Source organism: Anser anser (assembly GCF_964211835.1).
Source record: "Anser anser genome assembly, chromosome: 5".
NCBI lineage: Eukaryota > Metazoa > Chordata > Aves > Anseriformes > Anatidae > Anser > Anser anser.
Genome location: NC_139725.1, coordinates 51,691,996 through 51,711,066, shown reverse-complemented (window position 1 = coordinate 51,711,066; position 19,071 = coordinate 51,691,996). Strand labels below are relative to the sequence as shown.

At 35.7% G+C, this 19,071-nt stretch overlaps 1 protein-coding gene across 8 annotated transcripts in view; it reads left to right on the top strand.

Moving 5' to 3' along the window:
* Positions 1-19,071, top strand: part of DICER1 (dicer 1, ribonuclease III) — a 72,549-nt gene that overhangs the window by 10,083 nt on the left and 43,395 nt on the right. For 4 of the 8 annotated variants that reach the window (XM_083836681.1, XM_083836680.1, XM_083836679.1 and 1 more), the window contains exons 2-6: positions 7,872-7,937; positions 8,811-8,911; positions 16,325-16,517; positions 17,421-17,583; positions 18,023-18,153. In XM_083836681.1, the coding sequence (XP_083692807.1) occupies positions 16,374-16,517; positions 17,421-17,583; positions 18,023-18,153 (438 nt within the window). In that variant the 5' untranslated portion in view covers positions 7,872-7,937; positions 8,811-8,911; positions 16,325-16,373. Of the gene's footprint in view, positions 1-7,871; positions 7,938-8,810; positions 8,912-10,998; positions 11,175-12,837; positions 12,941-16,324; positions 16,518-17,420; positions 17,584-18,022; positions 18,154-19,071 lie in introns of all 8 variants that reach the window. The other 4 variants (XM_083836684.1, XM_083836683.1, XM_083836682.1 and 1 more) reach the window with 3 other exon arrangements.

Genomic DNA, 19,071 nt, shown 5'->3' with positions numbered 1-19,071 from the left:
TAACAAGGTAAATGAAGTAAGTGAATGTTCATAATAGTGGTAACAGTACCCTCCTAACTTATTGGAGGTTCATGTTTATCAGTTGTAGACCCAGGTAATTAATATCAGTAAAGAAGGAATTGTTTCAAAGGAAACCTCAAAACCTAAATGAGTTTTTAACTGATTATTTAAAGTTTCCTTGTAAAAGTCAGTATTGAATTAAGGGGTATTAATACCGTGGATTTAATCAGACCTGCTGTATTGGAATGCTGTGGTGGAATAATTATTCTGTCTTAAAATGTGTATTATTCCCTTGCTTTTAAATGTCTTTTATTTGGTGTCTTATGACTTTCAGTATATTTTTTTTTTAATTTGAGAAGGAGTATCTCTACTTCTCGAATGTTTTGCTTGCATTCATGTTTTTCTTCTGTGCTTCTTGAAACCCGTTTCTTTCCTTTAATTCCTTCGTACCTAGATTGAGCTTTCATTGTTCTTTGTCATTTAAATGCTGGCAGCATTTCTTCTGATACTGCCTAAAAGGTTGTGTTCCTTACAGCTGCTGCTTCTTCCACCCTCTTGCATGCTGCTTCATGGATCTCTTTAGTCTGGATTTGATTGTCCTCTGGAGAGTTGTGTGCTCAGTCTGACCTATGGAATTGGTCATCTGCAGGGCACAGGGAGGATAAGTGAGGGCAAGAAAATATTCCTCATCCAGTACTCATTGTTAAGTGAAAGTGTTGAAGCATTTGTGGAGCTGCCCAAGGGTCAGATAACAAAAGGTGTCTAGGAATGTTTCCACAATGTGCTGCCCTAGAATGAGTCATAAATGTCAAACACTGAATTTTCTCAACTCAGGTTGGAAGAATGATATGGTGATAAGTGCAAATTAGAGATTCACGTGTGAATCTGTTTTTCTTTTGCCAGAGTCAGCATCGTGGAGATGTGTTCCACTCCTTACCGTTTGTCTTTCCCTCCATGCCCCCAAGATTTCTGTAGTGAATATACCTGCTAAGATTTTTTTGGTAGGTCCTGATAATATCCAGAGTAGAAGCTTAGGACACCAGTGGAAGGGAGAGACAGTCTAGGCTCTGCTCATGTAGCTGCCATGTGGACATCACAGAATGTGGTTCGTTCTTTTTCTAAAAATTCAGAACTGACAAAATCACCAAAAAAAAAGTTTTATTGATAACTACCTGCTGTTGGCTGCTTAATTGTGCTGGAATCAAGCAACCTGTAAAATGCTTGCTTATTCCCCGGCAATCAGATGATGCTAGGCATAATTGTAGGTGGTTTGACAACTTCAGTGCAAGCTAGAACTGATGTGGTATGAACAGGACAGAACTTTTTCCTTTGCTTCTTATCTTTCTATTTTTTTTAAAACTGCTGTTATTTGGTAACCAGTTCTGTGGAGCTGGAATTCTGGGTAGAGCAAAATCTACACTGATATATGTATTTTTTTATAAAAGCTCTTCTGAATTTTATCTTTGTTCTGCCCTGAAAATACAATTCTGAGCTGACTGAATTGTAGGACTATGCTTTAGTGCTACAGAAGAGAGGAATTCCATTTAACTGATGAATGTGGACCAAGATCCTGTAGGTATGTCTGTCTTCCCAGTGCAATATTATGCCGGTTATTTAGGCTAGATCTGGAACTGAAAGAACTCGATGAATATATTAATTCTGAGTTCCCCTGGGCAGAAGGGTTAATTGCCAGGTGGAGTACTACAGTGTTATATTGCTTCCAGAACCCAAACTAACATTGGAAACTCTCAACTGCACCATTTACCGGGATTTAACTGCTTTAAAACGCTATTTCTCAGCCCTGAATGGCTTTATATAAGAATTTAGAAAAAGTGGAATTGTTTAGCAAAATTCAATTATTTTTGCTTTCTAACGTTTTTCAATAATCATTAAATGAGTCGATGCAATATTCAGTTAACCATAATAGCTTTGATATCTGGAACCACCCTTTTATGTTCATAGCTGGGTAATGCTGTTGTTTATAGGCTGGGATAGCTTCCACTCCAATTTTAAGAAGTAAAAGGTAAATGTTCTGTGATGTGCTTATCTTCCTTATTTTTTTAATGGCTCACATAGGTAGTAGCAAAACAGCTTATTTCACTTTTTGAAGCTCTTTTATTATTCAGCAAGGAGGAGCAGCTTGGTTACCTTTTTTGGTAAGGTGAATAGTATAAGTACACATTACTGTATATGTGATGTACAAAGCTAACATGAAAAATTGGACTAATGCTGCACTGGATTAGAAAGATTCTTACCTATAATGTAGACTTGGCATTAGGCAAAAATACTTGCGAACATACACACAGAGAAATCTCTCACAGATACCTATTTTATCTGCACTAATTCTTTGTCACCTTGTATTCATTCTGCTCCTGTGGAAGGTTCACAGACGGCTGACTCCAGACCAGGTCTGTTCTCTGATTTGTGTGTGCGGGCTCTGAGTGCTACTGGTGCTTAGCTGCATCAGCACTGCAGTTAGGGGACCCTTATGATGAACAGGGCACTTCACAACTTCGCTAATGTGTTTGGCTGTCTATCTTGTTTGACCTTCTTCTGTCTTTCATAGTTAGAGTGAAAGGCATTTAAGGGGGGGGGGGGGGCTTTACATTTTAAGCTCGTTACTGTTAGGCATCTGTGATCCCATGCACAGTGCACAAGGTGTTCCAGTTGCATTTTGTGCATCTTAAATATTTTTATTTTTCGAAGTCAATAGTAAGGCAATATTTACACTCCTAAGATTTCTATTTGAGACATCTGATAAATAAAGATGTTTTTCTTTTTTTCTTATTCATTGCAAACCTTAAGTTGTAGAGCACAAGATAATATTTACAAACCGTTCCAGTTTTTCTTACCTCTGGTTCAGGGCTAAAAATACACAAGACAAACGTTTCTTGTCCTGTGCTGCTATTTTTTGCCACTTCACCTTTGCTAAGGATTTCAGCTGTCCTATTGCCATCCTTTCACCAAGTAATTTTTTATAAAATATCTAAGTTGGTTTCTTGTCACCAGTTATTTTTGAAAGCCAACAGTACTACAGATAACCTGTGATGCAAAAATACTGTATGAAACTTCTAGCTTCACAGTGTTAAAATGTAATTTTAAAGGCTTCTTTGAATGCCAGGCAGTATGCAAATATATGTGCCTTTTTGGACAATGTTGAAAAGTGGTCAATGTATTAAAATAACTAAAAATAGCTAATTCATTATAACTTGAAGTCTTATTATTCTTAATTTGTTTAACTGTAAGTAATGTAAAAGAATTAAGTTCTAATTTATATGCATATGTTTATATGGAGGGAATAGCATTATATATAAAATGCTGTAGCTTTTAATGCATTGTTCATTGTGCTCCTCCAGGTACGTAGCTGTTCAGGGGCTGAGACCCAGTCTTTCTGTAGGATATAAAAGCTACTACCTTCCCAAGTCCCAAGGATTGCAATTTTTTCAGTGTGACTCAAATAGAAAGCAGTAATAACTACTGTTAGAAGAAAGGTTATTTCAATTCTTAAAAAAATTCAAAATATCTGGAATCCATGTGAAGTGCTTCATGGTATGCAAAGTTTTCTAGTGTTGGTTTTGTTAACACTGCCAAAGGCACTGCACTTGTTGATTTGAGATTATCATCCAGGTAATTAATGTTAGCCTCATTGATTCTCAGCTCTAAAAACAATAAATAGCTTTATAAAAATCTTTATTTTCTTGTGCTGTGCACAGTAAGTTGGTTAGCCAGATGTATAAATTACTTCCTTTTCTAATGATCTTTTCCATTTTGTAATTTATTCAGCTCGCTCTGCAAACAGGCACATGTATTCTTGTCTGGCAGTGGGGAGTGCTGTTCTTCATATTTTGTGTGAGTGCACTTGAAACACTGTTAAGATTCCACAGAGTATTTTCATCGACTCCTTTACACATTATTATATAGTCTGTTTAAAATAAATACGTAAAAACTGGCAGGCATATAGAAATGTCTTACAGATTATGCAGTTTTTTTCTTCAGTAAAATGAATTAAAATGAAGTCTTCCCTCTACCCTCCTCATCCCCCCTATTTTTTCCCCCTATCTGAAGATATCTGTCTGGAGATTGGATTTCCTGGCATCTGAGAAGGTGTGGTGGGGTGTTTTTTCTTTTTGAGGCAAGAAGACATGAAGGCGTTAATGCAAAAAGACATCAAAGGTCTGTTAATTTGGGGAGCGTTAGGTGACTGTCTTTATAATATATTTGTATGAACTTAATATTAATTCTATCCCAGCTTCACATAAAAGAAAATTCCAGTAGTGTGCCCACAGGTAGTTGGCCAGGAAAGAGTATACACAGACCTGTAGTGTGATTAGTGAGAAGCTTTACTTTTTTAAGAAAATAGACTAAAAACCACAAAGCCCAAAATGTAATTAAATAATGTAGTAATCGGTATGTAATACTTCTGTATTTTGTGTGTTTCATTAGGGTAAGTTAATTTGCACTATTAATGATACATAAATTAATTTGGGGAAATTAAGCCTACTATTTCCACATTGATTCGTGGGTGATAGATGAATTAATATTATAGTCAACGCTAAGAGATCTGAACTCTCATTTAGACTTGGTGAAAATTGTAAAAAATGGCTTAAAACCCAGATATCCATAGACTTTTTGCATTGTGATGCTAATAATTTCAGAGACCTCTTGTGTTGTAGGACTCCATTAATAACTTTGGATGTTCTGGCAGAGAAAGTACAGAAAACTGTCAGACACCTGTGTTTTGGGGAGCTTGACTTCTTGCCACACGGGGAGGAAGGATTTATGTTTTTGTTTACGCAAATAACAGGCTTGAAATCCCCACGTGGGGTTATATTCAGGGGGCAGCTGCTGCTTTTACTTACCGTAAGCAAGAATAATTGGTGCTTTGGAACTGTACTTGCCTCACAGCTTGCCCCTGGGCTGGGGAAAAGAGAAATCCCTGCCCTAAGGTCTGCTTAATTGCCTTCCTGTCAAAACATACACTTGCCTGAGAGGCTTAAACGTAACCTTTAGCTAAATTAAATAATTACCAGTAAATAATTTGCTACCCAAGTAAAGGACCACATAATAAATTCATAGATCTGTTTGGCTATGTTTTCTTCTGATATTGATGTCATAATATTATTAACTGCATAAATTAGGATCTGTGCACTTAACTGTGATTTTTAAATGGGTAAGTTTTCAAGTATAGCTTGAAAAAAAAGGTGAGATAAGTATTACATGGAGTAATTTGACTTTAATTGTTAAATCTATTAAATGTTTCAGTGTTCTTACACTTGGCTTCTCATTTAAAGGGATGTTCTGAGTATGTTTTTTTTCCTCCGGACTTCCATGGAGAAGGCTTATTAGTTCCTTAGATGCTAAGAGTATTTTTTTTTTTGGAGTGAATCTGAGGTAGTATGGAGTTTGTACTGTTGTTCCTGACTAGCTTTGTTTGCAGTGTAATAAACCAAAGAAAAATATTTGAAATATAAGGTTGCTGGGATAATGAAGAGAAGGCTGACTCCCACTTGGTACTGACTCCACTTTATAACATGTACACACACACAGGATGCCAGCCCAAAGGACTTTCTCTTAACCATAATGGTGTTTTCTACCCTCTGATGCTGCAGGACTTTGAATCACACTACAATTTGTTTGTGTTTGCATCAAGATGGTTCACCTCATAGCTCTCTTGTGAGCTTCAGTCTGATTGCATAGATCTTCTTACAAGATAAGAAGTTCATTGTCAAGCTGGTAACAGTTCATGAATAATAGTTTAATTAGGCATTAATATCGTTGTGTGGATGGAAGGAATAGTTGTTTAACTTCAAACTGTAGGTGGAGAGAGAACACTAATCTTTTTCAAATTCAGTCCATTGCCTGTTGTGTGTCACCAGCTCTTTTGTTTCTAATATTTCATTCATCCATCTTCCAATCTTTTCTCTTTTTAAATAGCAGCAGTTAGGTATCACATCAAGATGATTTTCAAATACTGAATTACAAAACCACAGTATGAAAAAAGTAAAAATGAGACCTGTTGATATATTTTTCTGTATACTCCATAATACATTTGCATACTTGCCTTTTTTGCAGTAGCAAATAGCCTAGATACTTGAAGGTCTTGGCTGAGTTTGGCAGAGATGCGTGGTTGCTTGCAGATTGCCAGGGCATTGGAGATCTGCAGGAGTAACTTGTGTCACTTCTTGGATGCTTTTCTTGACATCTTTATAGGACCTGATTTTTTTTCCACGTTGCTGCTTTATACTTTGATTATTTGGTGTGTTTGCAGTGTGCCTAGTTAGACAAAATAACTAGCTGTTTTGGAATGCTTACCTTCTACCTTTAGATGAAATATGTGAATATTGAGCTCTCAAAAATTGTTACTGTTAAGTCTGAGTTTTCTAGAATGTCTTCTGTTGTTAGTGGTATCAGTGTCATTTAAAAAGTCACTTTTCCTTTTTCTCCTCTGCTTTCTTAACAAGACTTACAGCCAGTGTAGAGTAAAATTATATATATTATACTATATACATGTATTCTGTGGTTGAAAAAATCACATCAGATTGGGCTCTGGTTTTTGTAGGCAATCAAAGCTGGCTGTTCATTTTGTTATTTACGGGGGTAAGCCCTGTCTGTGTCCCTTGTTGGGCTGGGATCACTGGCAAGCTGCACATGCCTTGGGCCTGCAGGCCCAGCTGACTGCTGCACCAGGATTTTGTCTGGGCGGGTGCACCAGCACCATTTAGATGCTAATGGCATCGAAGTTTGCTGTTTTGTAGGAGAACTTGACTGCATCTCAGGAATGTGGCCTGTCTGGTTATATGTTAGCTTCAGCATTAAAAGGGCCTACTGTAATTCCTGCCTGCCAGTCGATTAAAGCTGCAGTCTTCGGGTTTACAGCTGGGATGTGCCAAAGGAAATCGTTGGGCTTGGTGGAGAATTACACACTTCTTTGGTTCTCCCAAATCTTACCTACCAATTTGTTTGCGTTTTGCTTGCCATCTATGATTATGGAATAAAGTGTATTTGCTGTGTGAAGCAATACATGGCATTAGCTCTGCTGACAAATAATTGAGACTTCGTGTTTGTTACGTGGAAGGGTAACTAAATGCTGTAGTTGCAAGAGAAGCAGGAAGAAACAATATAAACTGGTTTATTTCTGTATTTTTCCTGCAGAAGTGACAGTTTTCTGTTGTTAGGCTATTTTCTGGTTCAGTGCAATACGTATTCTGGTTCATGTTTTGGAGGCAGCGAATAGATGAATAATCTAGACATAACAGGGATATATATTGTAATCAATTTAAGTTCTACTCACTACATCCTACCCATAATTTTCTGTATTTTGTGCAGAAAAAGGTGTGTGTGATGCAATCGTGAACTTGAAAAGTATCCCTGGCAGTAAGATTTGTGTTGGTCTATTTTATACATTAACATGGTACTCATCAGATTTTCTGCTTTGCACTCCCTACATGTTCTTGTTGTAAAATAAAGCAAAAATTGTTTATTTTACTTTCTCAAAAGAAGTGCGTATTCTTTAAGCTTTTTCAAAAGTGTCAGCTGATAAATTGCTTGAAGACCTCATCACAGTATTAGGTGAAACTCCTGTGGAGGGAACGCAGGGGAAGAAAACTGTAAATCTAGTTGTACTCAGCTAGCAATTACTTTAGCAGATAAAACAGAAAATATGCAAATATCTCCTGAGCACTTATGGCTTTCAGATGCTGACTGTCTGTATCCCTAGCCAAAAAAGGACATATGATAATTAGATTTTGAAGGACCATGTGCTGTTGCTACAGAGCTAAATATTAAAATGCAAGAAAGCAGACTACCACATGGCACAATTGATTTTTATGGCAGTTCATGTTAAAATGCTCTCTTTTTATATTGCTTTTTAGGTTACCTAGGGTGAAACAAAATTACAGGCTTGGAAACTCTGGAAAAGCTCAGCATCAGCATTTGAGGTAAAAATGAACATACTGAAGTAATCTTGGGAGTGTCCTTCTTGTTAACTTTATGGAACTGATTGGAGTAGAAATTTTCATCAAGATTCATTTTACATTTAAGTTTTCAGTATTGATTAAAAAAAAATTGACTTCAGAATCTCTCTAGGTCTGGGAAAACTAATATTTTAGGTGAATATCTCATGTAAATTTTGTGCTTCAGAGCTTTGAGGATATTGTAAATCTGCTTAGATATATTATGTTTTGTGTTTTTAGTTTTATAAAGTTGCTAACGTATCTATGAAACTGTCATGAATTACTGATTTTACATGTGTAGTTAAATGTGTTTATACAAATTGACATTTAATAATTGCAAAATATTACTTTAAATATGTGCTAATGTGCTTAGAAATTGTTGCGGCTTTTTTATCAATTTACTGTATTGTGGCTTCAAATTGAAATAATTTAAATGAAATTCAGATTTTTTAATGTTTAACCTAAGTGAATGAAAGTACTTGTGCATGGAAAAAACATTACATTTGAAAGATAGAAAATCGTTTAAAACATACTTCTACTGTATTTCTCATATGAACCAATTATTAATCATAGTAACCTGTTAAGAAGGATTAGAGAAATATGCTTTCCTCGCATATTTAAACTATCGAAAATTAGTGTTTAAATCACTCTTTAATTTTTTGTTTCTACTACTAAAGTAAAATAATTCATGTTCAGGATGGACTTTAACTGGCCAAGAGAAATGAACTATTTTATTATAGCACTGACACCTTTATAATGTTTATAACCAAATGAATTTCCACAGTTAACCCTGGTATTGTAGTTCCTTTTTCAAATCATTTTTATACTTCAGAGAGATTTTTTTTGTTGTTTTTTAAGAGCCGAAGCTTGCAAATTATGTGATTAACCTACAAGCTGATATCATGATGTCAAAATGCAGTTTGGAAAGCATAAGCACAGAGGCTGCAGAAATTAAAACGGTAAGTCTGTGCGTTGTGGTATGGGAGAAACAGATTTTTGTGCACCGCTTCAGTATATTCTCCTGGTTTATATTTAAAGCTCCTTCAGGACCATTAAGTGACTGCTGTGCATGTGGATATAGAAACTTATGTTGACTTTCTTTGGAAAGAATAATGAAAATACCTACATTATGTTATCCGTGGATGGTTAGGTAAAGCAATGGCATAAAGAAAGGTGTTTGCTACGCAACACATGCTTTGATATTTTCTGTAAAACTGGATATGATTGGAAATGTATTTTTAAAGCGGTTATTGTTTAACATTTTTTGTGGGTTTTACACTCAAATATAGTTGTGTAGGTGAAATAGAAAGGAAAAGAAAGGGGAAGAGGGAAGATGCAAAGTGTTGGAATTAGAATTAAGTTTATATGTTTTAGGAGATAAAAAGTTATTGATGAGGAAAGTAGATGGCAGGTAAGTAGTTTTGGTTTTACTCTCAGTTTGGGTTATAGTTGAGCAAAAACAGGAGAGAGACTATCTGATTAAAGTTGCGTATTAAAAAAAAAAAAATGTATATGCAGCTCGATGTCATAGTGAGGGCATACATGTACCTAGTTTCACCTGCCCTCACCTCCATTTGCCTTGTATTTAAATGCTGTGTGCTTCAGGTTTTATCTCTTGCTCTCTGTGTTAAGGGGGTGAAAGGAGGAATCTGCATCCCAGCAGTTCCACACCCCTGATTAATGAACTGTATAGATGGGCCAGTTGCACTGGGACTTGTATGCATCTTTTTAAACGATGAAATAGTTTGTCCCAGTGTCTGGCTGCACGTCTGTATTTGTTACAGGAGAACTGTCTCCTTTTTAAACTGTTACTCTGAATGCCTCGTATACTTGTGTCAGTACCGATATGCTAGAAAACAGACGCATTTTCATTTTCTCATTTCTGGACTAGCAAATACCTTAGAGCCCATGTACACTATGCTGATATATCAAGGTATAATCCTATTGCTTTGGGGTCTGTTACAATGTACAGCAGCATAAGTTTGTTGGTGTGAACTGTGTCCTGCTGCCTTTGTTGATAGAGCTGGGCTAATTGCAACAGAAAGCGTTTATTATGCATTTGCCTCAAATCTAGGTTTGCACATACCAGCGACTGAACACTTGAAGGACTTCAGGGGTTGTGCATTTATCTGAATCTGCTAAGTGTCACATTATACTCCATTTCTCTCCTATTGTCAGTAGTTTAGGAGGAGTCTGGCAGGCATTCCAGCTGCTAACTATATCGTGTTGCATGTAGAAGTGCTTTGGAAGCAGCTCATTCAAATGTGGAGCCTCAGTGTAATCTTCATTTTCCTAGGTTTTCCAATTAGAGTTTTCTGAATAACAAAAAGCAACCTCTGACTCCCTTGGCTTGCTGTTAGTACAACCAGAACATTGGTCTCTGTAAGGTCGTTTTTATATCATAAAACTACAACAAATAAAATCTAGTTCAAGATGAACGTTCACAGTGAATACTGATTGTACTAGGGAAACCAGGGAAGCTGGCTTTTGGAGGAATACTTAAGTTTGAGTTTTGTAAGCATTTATGCATTCTGTTTATATGTCTTGAAAGTGAATAGATCTAAACTTTTATTTTTAAAAATATTGTAGGACCACAAAAACTGTTAGTGCGTCTGGTGAAGGTCTTTGAGGGATAACTGATAAGGAATGTTTTGTGCAGTTCCACTGTATATGTTGAAATATGTTAAAGATAGCATGCAATAGCAGGGATTTCTGATTCATGCTCTTTAATTATACTGTTTGACAGTATTTTCTTACTTTAAACGTCTGGGCCAAGCGATGTCCTTCAGAAACTTGGGAAAGTATACTTTGGATCCTGATTTAGAAACCAAATAACGGAGGAATCTCGTATGTTCACCTTCACTTTAGCAAAGTAATTCTTGCTGGAGAGAGCTTACAGTATAAAAAGAAGTCACTATACCAACAACTTTAGTGTTAACTGAATATTTTCCATTTTTTTAAATTAGCATTTACATTGATCTTTGATTCTGTACTTTGTATTCTTAATATTTTACAAATTTCTTTTTGTTTTTTCATCCATTACCAGGAAAGAATTTTCTGTATTAGATCTTTAACAAATTCATGTTTCATGTAGCGCTCAGACATGTAATCTGTTGTAAAGAGTGCGATGTTCAGACTCTTTAGGTGCTCATGGGAGAGAATATACAAGCAGCAAGTTTCTGTTTCTACTTCTTGTATGGGTTGTGGTTTATTTACTCTCAAGTAAGTGTTATTTCATCTCTTCCTATCAGAGGTTAATCTGTTTTTTTCTTCCAAGGCTGACAATGTTTTTAGATAATAAATCAGAAATCTGTAGGCAAAGATGAAAACCTATAGCGTCAGAAATAATGTTTTTTATTATTAAGACTGTATCAGGTAGAAAATCAGACATCAAGGCTAGAGGTCTTGAAGGCAGAGGAAATATGTTGTATTTGTCAGTAATGATTTTGTTGTTAATAGGAGGGAGGTGTAGTTTTGTATTAATTTGTTATAAATGTAACACGTAATATGCATGCAAGTGGTGGTTAAAAACTTGAAAGATGAATCCCAGGGGCTCTAGTCTCTTCTCTGTTTACTTCAGTGTCATTCTATAAATGTTTTAAACAGTCCTTGGACCAGGGTTAGATCCAGGATGTCCTATTTCAGGTGAGTGCCCTACTTGGTTTGGCTTGTATTCCTTAGTGCAGTAAAACTGGAAGTTTTCTTGTGCACCAAGGGACTGCTCCAACTTGGGTATGGTCCTGTGACTGACAAACCTATACCACTGTTCCAGAATCATTCTAGCCTGGAAGAAGCTGCTATTAAATGTTCATTCCCAACCTTGTGCCCTTTTAAAATACATCTCTTTAAATGGTACAACATGGGGCTAGTTTTAATTGAAGTTTGCAGTTCACTGTGTGTTCACATAAACACATTAAAGTAAGGATATCAAGTTGTGGATTTTGCTGTTAAACTATCAAGACTTGTGGCCAAAAAATTGGACGTTTCAGTATTTATTTTAGTAGAACAGATAAGGCTGGACACTATGCTGCTTTGTCCAGCATTTGTAACCTAGTCTAGAGCCACAGGAAGCAGGGCTTCTGTTTCCTGTAGTTTTCCCTCCAAATTTGACTTCAGCAAGTTCTTAGTTTCTTGCTGTATCAATATCCAAATAACACAGTTGGTAAAGATAGAACATCTTTGCAGATATCTTTGTTACTTATACTGGCAGAGCAGGATAAGTTTTTTCCTGCTTCCCTTTTAGCTAGTTTCAAGGCTCAGTTAACTTCTGTCCACAAATTCTGAACATATGTACTTATATCTCAACTGTTTCCAATTTAAAACCTGTTCTTCAAGTAGATGTTTTTCCCCTCCTTATTTCTAGATGATCTTGCACTGCTTTTCTTTTATTGGAGAACTTGATATTTTTCCTTGCTATTGAAATAGAGACTTATAATGATATAATTACTTCGTTATTATGGCCTATTCCCATAATAACATTGACATTGGTCTTGTCAGATCTTATATACTTCCAATACAAATAATAAAAATGGAGGCCAGGACTAGGAAACTGTTCAGCACACCAGGAAGTAGCATTGGTGGTTTACGGAGGTGGACTTCTTTCTTCTTACCTGAGTAACCATACAGTGGGTGGGAATCAAAGCTATTCCAAGTGTGCTCTGCCTGATGAGAGCTTGACTCTGTTATTTTGCTAATCAATCACTCAGTTCATGATAGCTAAATCCTGCTTTTTGGGGGTCAGATTATAGGGTAATAATAGTATGATTAACTGAAGAAGGCGACACTGCTTTAAGTTACTAATGCATACATACTTCTTCCTTTGCACATCAAAAAATTGCGTGATTTTAAATGAGAATGCTTTTTGATCTCGATGATTGTACTTTAGTGCAGGTCTTTCATGAAGCTATGTAGAAAACAGAACTAGTTTACAGTGTTCAGTGTTTCCCAGGAGCAAGGCGATGGTTCATAGGATCAAGCTGGAGCTGTATGTAAGTATGAATCTCTGCTCCTTGCGGTGGGATAGCTAACCTGCTATCACTGTCATGGAGAAGTATGTTGAAAAGGAGATAAGCTTCTTTTTGAATATTACATCCTAAAGATCCTAAGTTTGTTTTACTAAGACTTCTCAAACATATTTAATTTTTAATATTTTAATATTTAATTTGTTTGTTCCCAAAGTTGTATTTATGGTTCGGAAGAGAAACACAAAATAGGTGGAATAGTAAACAAAAAGGAGGCACAGCTGATCCTAAATGCTGTATAAGACCAAAGTGGCTGAGCTTAGGTATGAAAATGATGGGCAAATCACCTTAGTAAAAAATAAAAAATAAAAAAAATTCTGGTCCATTCCAGCCTTGAGCAATTATGACTGTTACCAGGTCTTGTTTTAAAACTGAAAAGCAAATAGAAATTATGCTTCTACGTGAGTTACTTTGTGGAAGTAGAGAAAAGTGCCTGAGGCCATTTCAATGAAATGTTGTAGTCATCAGAAAGACCTCTGCGTTCTTCAAAGGATTTTTTGTGTGTTATCGAATAGCATATTACTCATTTGAATATAAAGAAAGAAAACTAGATACATTAAAGGATAGCCTCATCTATTACCTTGAGAGGGGGAGAACTTTCCACAAGTCCCCCCCACTCTCATGCACCTTAGCTGTTAGTTCATACAGAAGCTGCTTCTATGTTAGCAGTGCCCAGAGTTTCCGGGTGCTTTCTACCAGTAGCTGGGGAAGATTGTGTATCGCATGAGAGTCCTTGCCACGTGACTGATATAATCTGATTAATTACATATTGGTTAACATCAGTACATTTGATGTGTAAATGCTTAGTAGATCAGAATGTCAAGGATGATCATCTTTTACGACATGCAACTGTATAGCACATACATGGGTTTCCTGCTGCTTGTCTTACGTGGCACAGAGCTGTGGAAACTTCAGTGAAGGAGCAGCTGTCCATGAAGCCACTGGCTCCGAAGAGGGAGTGAACCAAAGACTCTTTTGGCCTTAATGGATTTGAAGACTGTATAAAGTGACTAGTCCAATTATTAGAACAGAACTTGCATGTTCTCGTATACAGCCTGAAATGTATAAAAACAACATTAAAATCTCCAGGAGTCGTCTTGTATTACAACTGAAATTAATAATAATGTATTTCTGAATTTATGATGTGTGTAACCTATGTTGGTTTTGTACTTGCAACCAAATAAAGCAATATTGTATTGATCTGTTCTTTTCCATTTAGAGAATCTGAAAGACCCAGGCTGAAAACATTAACTTAGGTTACAGGACTGAAAAAGTAAATGAGAAGAACTCACAAGATTTGAGTTTAGAGATTTTTTTTAAAAGCAGCTGGAAAAATCAGTTAAAATGTCAACAGCATTCTCTAGTACATCCTTTGAAAAAATACATTTATTTTTTTCCCCGTAAGCCTTTGACTGCACGTCTTATTTCTGGTATCTTCTAACCCTGACAGTTTCTGTGAAGATCAAATTAAAATACCATACTAGGTTCCTGGAACAGTAGCACTCTCCTTTTAGTAAAGAAATACTTTTTTTTCCTGATAGAGAGGAAAGTGCATTGATCGCTGAGCCAAAGACTAAGAAGTTAAATTTACCCTCTTTTTCACTAAGCATTTTTTTCTGACTGCCTTTAAAACAGAAATAGTTCTTTATAATGGAGTGCAGCAGTGTTACTTTAACTTAACCACACTGTTCTTCAGGATTCTCCTGCCTCTTTGGAAAATAAAAAATTGGAACAAAGCTTTGTCTCTGATCACTTTTTTGTAAAGTGGCATTACTTCTGCATGAATGTCCAAGGGGAGTGAGCATATAATTCAATGTAATGCCTTCTTTTTGTCTTACAAGATATACTGGAGATGGAAACTAGACTGAATCAGTCTGATCTCATCAGAGCTTCTCATAGTTACTTAATGTTAGTTACATTAGAATACAAGTCAGTGTCTAGATGTGGTATAAATTGTAATATTTAACTTGGAAATATGAATATACAATGAAGAGCTTACACTCTGTTGTAAATAAAAGAAAAACTTGTCTTGATACAAAGAGAAATGAATACTTTTCTTTTTACTTGGACTGCTTTATTTATAGTCTTTCAAAGTAGTTATTTCTCATAACCTTCAGAGGTCAGTGTTTTCTATTACATACCATATCATACTTGTGTCAGAATTACAGATGTTCTTTCCTAGTGCAACAGTTGGAAAGCATAATCAATTTTCCTGTTCTACAGAATAGCAAGCACATTTCTGTACAATAGGGTATTAAAATAGGATGTTAATTAGCTTTTTCTCTAAGTCTTCAATTTGAAGCCATGGTTAGTTTTAGCATCAGTCTCAAAAAAAAAAAAAAAAGGCATAAAATGAACACAAAGCATCTGGAAATGTCGAGGAAAACCAGCTATTGAAAACATCTAGTTGAATAGGATATGTATCTGCTTTGGAGGTAGGGGGAAGCATTCAAAAAGTTCGTCAGAGTTGATGCAGTATGTTTGTATTATAGCAAATATTGCTGTGGTATATCTTCATGCCTTGTCTATTCAGTCTCCTTGGGAAAGGTAGAATTGATTTATACCTTGATCATTCCTATCAAACATTTCTAAAAGCCCTCAGTGATGAGGTCTTTCCCCTTAGTAGGGAAGTATTTTCTGGTGCATAATTGTCATCAAATTGTGAATGGTTTGTCTATTAGTTAGTTTCTTTCTGGAAACTTATGGTTAACCTGACAGGGGACCCATTCTCCATTAGTTCTTATCAGCGTCATCAGCAATCATTTGTGAAATTTCTGTCAGCTCTTCAACAGATTTTGGTTAAGTTAGCAGTTTATTTGAAAACAGGTTCTTTTGAAGCTCTTTCATTTTCCTTCTGATTAAAATGAAGTCCCTGTTGCGTGCATGTATGTGTATGTAAAGCTTTGACTGGTTATAGGACTTACTGCATGGGAAGAAAAATGGAAAATGTGGTAGACTTATTTAGTACCTGTGATCTTGAAAATCTATTTATTTTCTTTCATGAAGCACAGCTAGAACAGCTTTATTTGTTTGTTAATCAAGAAACTTTAAAAAGGGGGTCACCAGAACACAAATGGAACTTTATTCAGAAATGTACAAGTCCACATGGCTAGAATGAACTTTGCCCTGTAAAGTGCAGCTCCTTTTGAATTTCTTTGGTACTTTGATAAATACGCATCTTTAAGTGAAAGAGTCTCTAAGTTTGAAATTGAAATATTCTGCTGAAAGTAATGAGACTTGGTGCTTGCTGGAAGTAAAATTTGAGTAAAGTTGTATTATTTTCTTAGATTTTGTTTTGGTTTTGCTTTATATTGTGACTATATCTAATACTGTTTGTCTTTCTTCTCATAGTAGGCTGTGCTGGAACAAAAATGCAATGAAAGAAACACTGGATGAATGAATGAAAAGCCCTGCTTTGCAATCCCTCAGCATGGCGGGACTGCAGCTCATGACCCCTGCTTCCTCCCCAATGGGTCCTTTTTTTGGACTACCATGGCAACAAGAAGCAATTCATGATAACATTTACACGCCAAGAAAATATCAGGTACCAGTGATAATACTTTTTTTCTGACATTGATATATTAGTAAAATTAAATGCATTAATAGAAAAAGAACTAGAGCAGCTGGAGAAAGTAGTGTTGGACATAGCCTAGGCATATGTCTCTTATAGCTCCACCTATTGGAAGCTAGTTGTGTCTCTGTTTCCTTACCTTGGCTGCATTCTACTTTTGTAATAATCCCCATTCCCACTTCTCAGTTTGCTCTAATAAACCAAACTTTTAAGCTGAATATTCTCTTGCTCTGCTCTCTGCAAGATGCTTTTAGGGGCAGATACAATAAATAGGACATTGTGCACCGTGATTATATGCGTAGAGTCATGTCTCCTTCTGTCTTCTACATAATAAATACAGATTTTGATTCACATATGTATCAAAACACTTCAGTAATGTCAGAAATGCTGTCAGCGCACTCTGATTTTCAGTTTGCTACAGAAAGCTATTTCTGATTTCTGGAATTTTAGTTCTCTTTGTGCCCTGCAGAGGTGCCTGAAAGCTAGCATTTGGCTAGTATTACTGAAAAAGTTACATCACAGTGAGCTAACAACATACTTGCATATTTGACTGAATTGATGTATATAATTAGATTTAAAAGCACTAGCTTGTTGTTTCAGACAGTATGTCTAGTAACATAATCATATCTTAAAAAGCTATAGTTAGGAAGCTATTTAGAACATGAATAAATTATGATACTAGAGGAATTTAGTTTTAGAAGCAAGACCGTGTTACTAATGAGGGACTACATTGTTAAAGAACACTGTTAATTCTGTGGCACTGGGAGAAAGCTCTAAGAGGTAATACTGGTCTGTCTGTAGTTTATTTATCACTTGTGTTGTTTTTTGTCAGCCTTTTCACTGCATTGCTGCAAATAATATTGTTTTTAAACCTAGGTTGAACTGCTTGAAGCAGCTTTGGATCATAATACAATAGTCTGTTTAAACACTGGCTCAGGGAAGACTTTTATTGCAGTACTACTCACTAAAGAGCTGTCCTATCAGATCAGGGGAGATTTCAACAAAAATGGAAGAAGAACTGTGTTCTTGGTCAACTCAGGTAAGAGGAGAAGTATACAAAGTTCCCGAATGTGCTAATGTTACTGTTATGGGATACTCCTTAACAGAAGTTGTGTGAAAGCAGAGTTGGGAGAAACTTTTGCATGAAGTCCTTAACGGTAAGGATATTGAGCTGACTGAAGAATGTGATTGATACCTTTCACTTTTTGCCTATCATACTCTTGACACAAACTCTTTATCTTTGACATCTCCTGTTTTCTGGTTTAAAATCAATGCATAAAATCCGAAGTGCGGTTTAATTAGCAATTTGTTTCCTTACTGTAGTTTTACATGGAGGTAGTTGCCATGCAGCCAGCCTGGTTTGGCCTAACAAAGATCACATTGTGAAATATGGTGCTAGTAATAGAGCAAACATCTTAAGGGTTTTTTCATACATTAATTTTTATGTGATTGAGGGTTTTTTGTCTTTTTCTTTTAAGCAAATCAAGTTGCTCAACAAGTGTCAGCTGTCAGGACACATTCAGATCTTAAAGTGGGAGAGTATTCAAGTTTAGAGGTAACTGAATCATGGACAAAAGAGAAATGGAGTCAGGAATTCTCTAAGCATCAGGTAATGTATTAAGTATAAACTACAAATATAAGCAGAGTCTACAGTAAGTTAGGCTTGGTGAGAATTGATAGTTTCTTTCCATTTATACGTTAATGGTTCTAAAAGAAATTTAGCGTGTTGGTGAGATTTGTATATCAATTTTAAGACAAAACACATGAAGAAGGTAGTCAGGTTGTTTTAAAAACCTGCCCTTTTAATCCTTTGTTTCCAGTCTCCCTACCTTGTGGTTCATAATGATGATTGCAGAATAAATTTTTAATGTGCAGGTTGTACTTTAAATGCCATTAAAATATGTATAAATGTTAGGTAATAAATAAAGATGTTAAAATCGAATGGACATCAGGGATCAGAGCATTTATCTTTTTGTCACGCTTTTTATTTCTGCCTTTTTGGATTTCTGTATAGTTCTCTTTTCAGATGGAAAATCATTGTCTTTAGTAGTAATATAGTAATATTTTTGTAGGTGGTTCAATGTTAGCATAAAAATAGTATGTAATTTTATCAAGAAATTCAACTCTAGTATGCTATAATTATATGCTGATTTCTGTAACCTAAGTCTTGAAACTAAGAGATGGTCTTAATATGTGTTTACTGCTAATAAAATCCATGAAGCCTAAACTGAGAAATTTGAGATACTGTTCTGGACAGTTCTTGCTGATTATAGCATGAAGATGTAGCAGCAAGGAATTATCCAGTAGCTCTCTCCACTACTTGGAAGAACTTTTATTATTTTCTAACTCCAACAGTTTTAGTTAAATGAGTTTTTTTAAGAAATATAAAATAAACTTGAAGCTCTTCAGAAGGGCTAAAATTATTCTGTTATCTCATTTGATAAATTTTCTTACCAATTACTCCAGTATGCAATAATAGGATTGGTTATTAGGGCCTAATTGTAGTACTTGTATTGGCATAGATGTT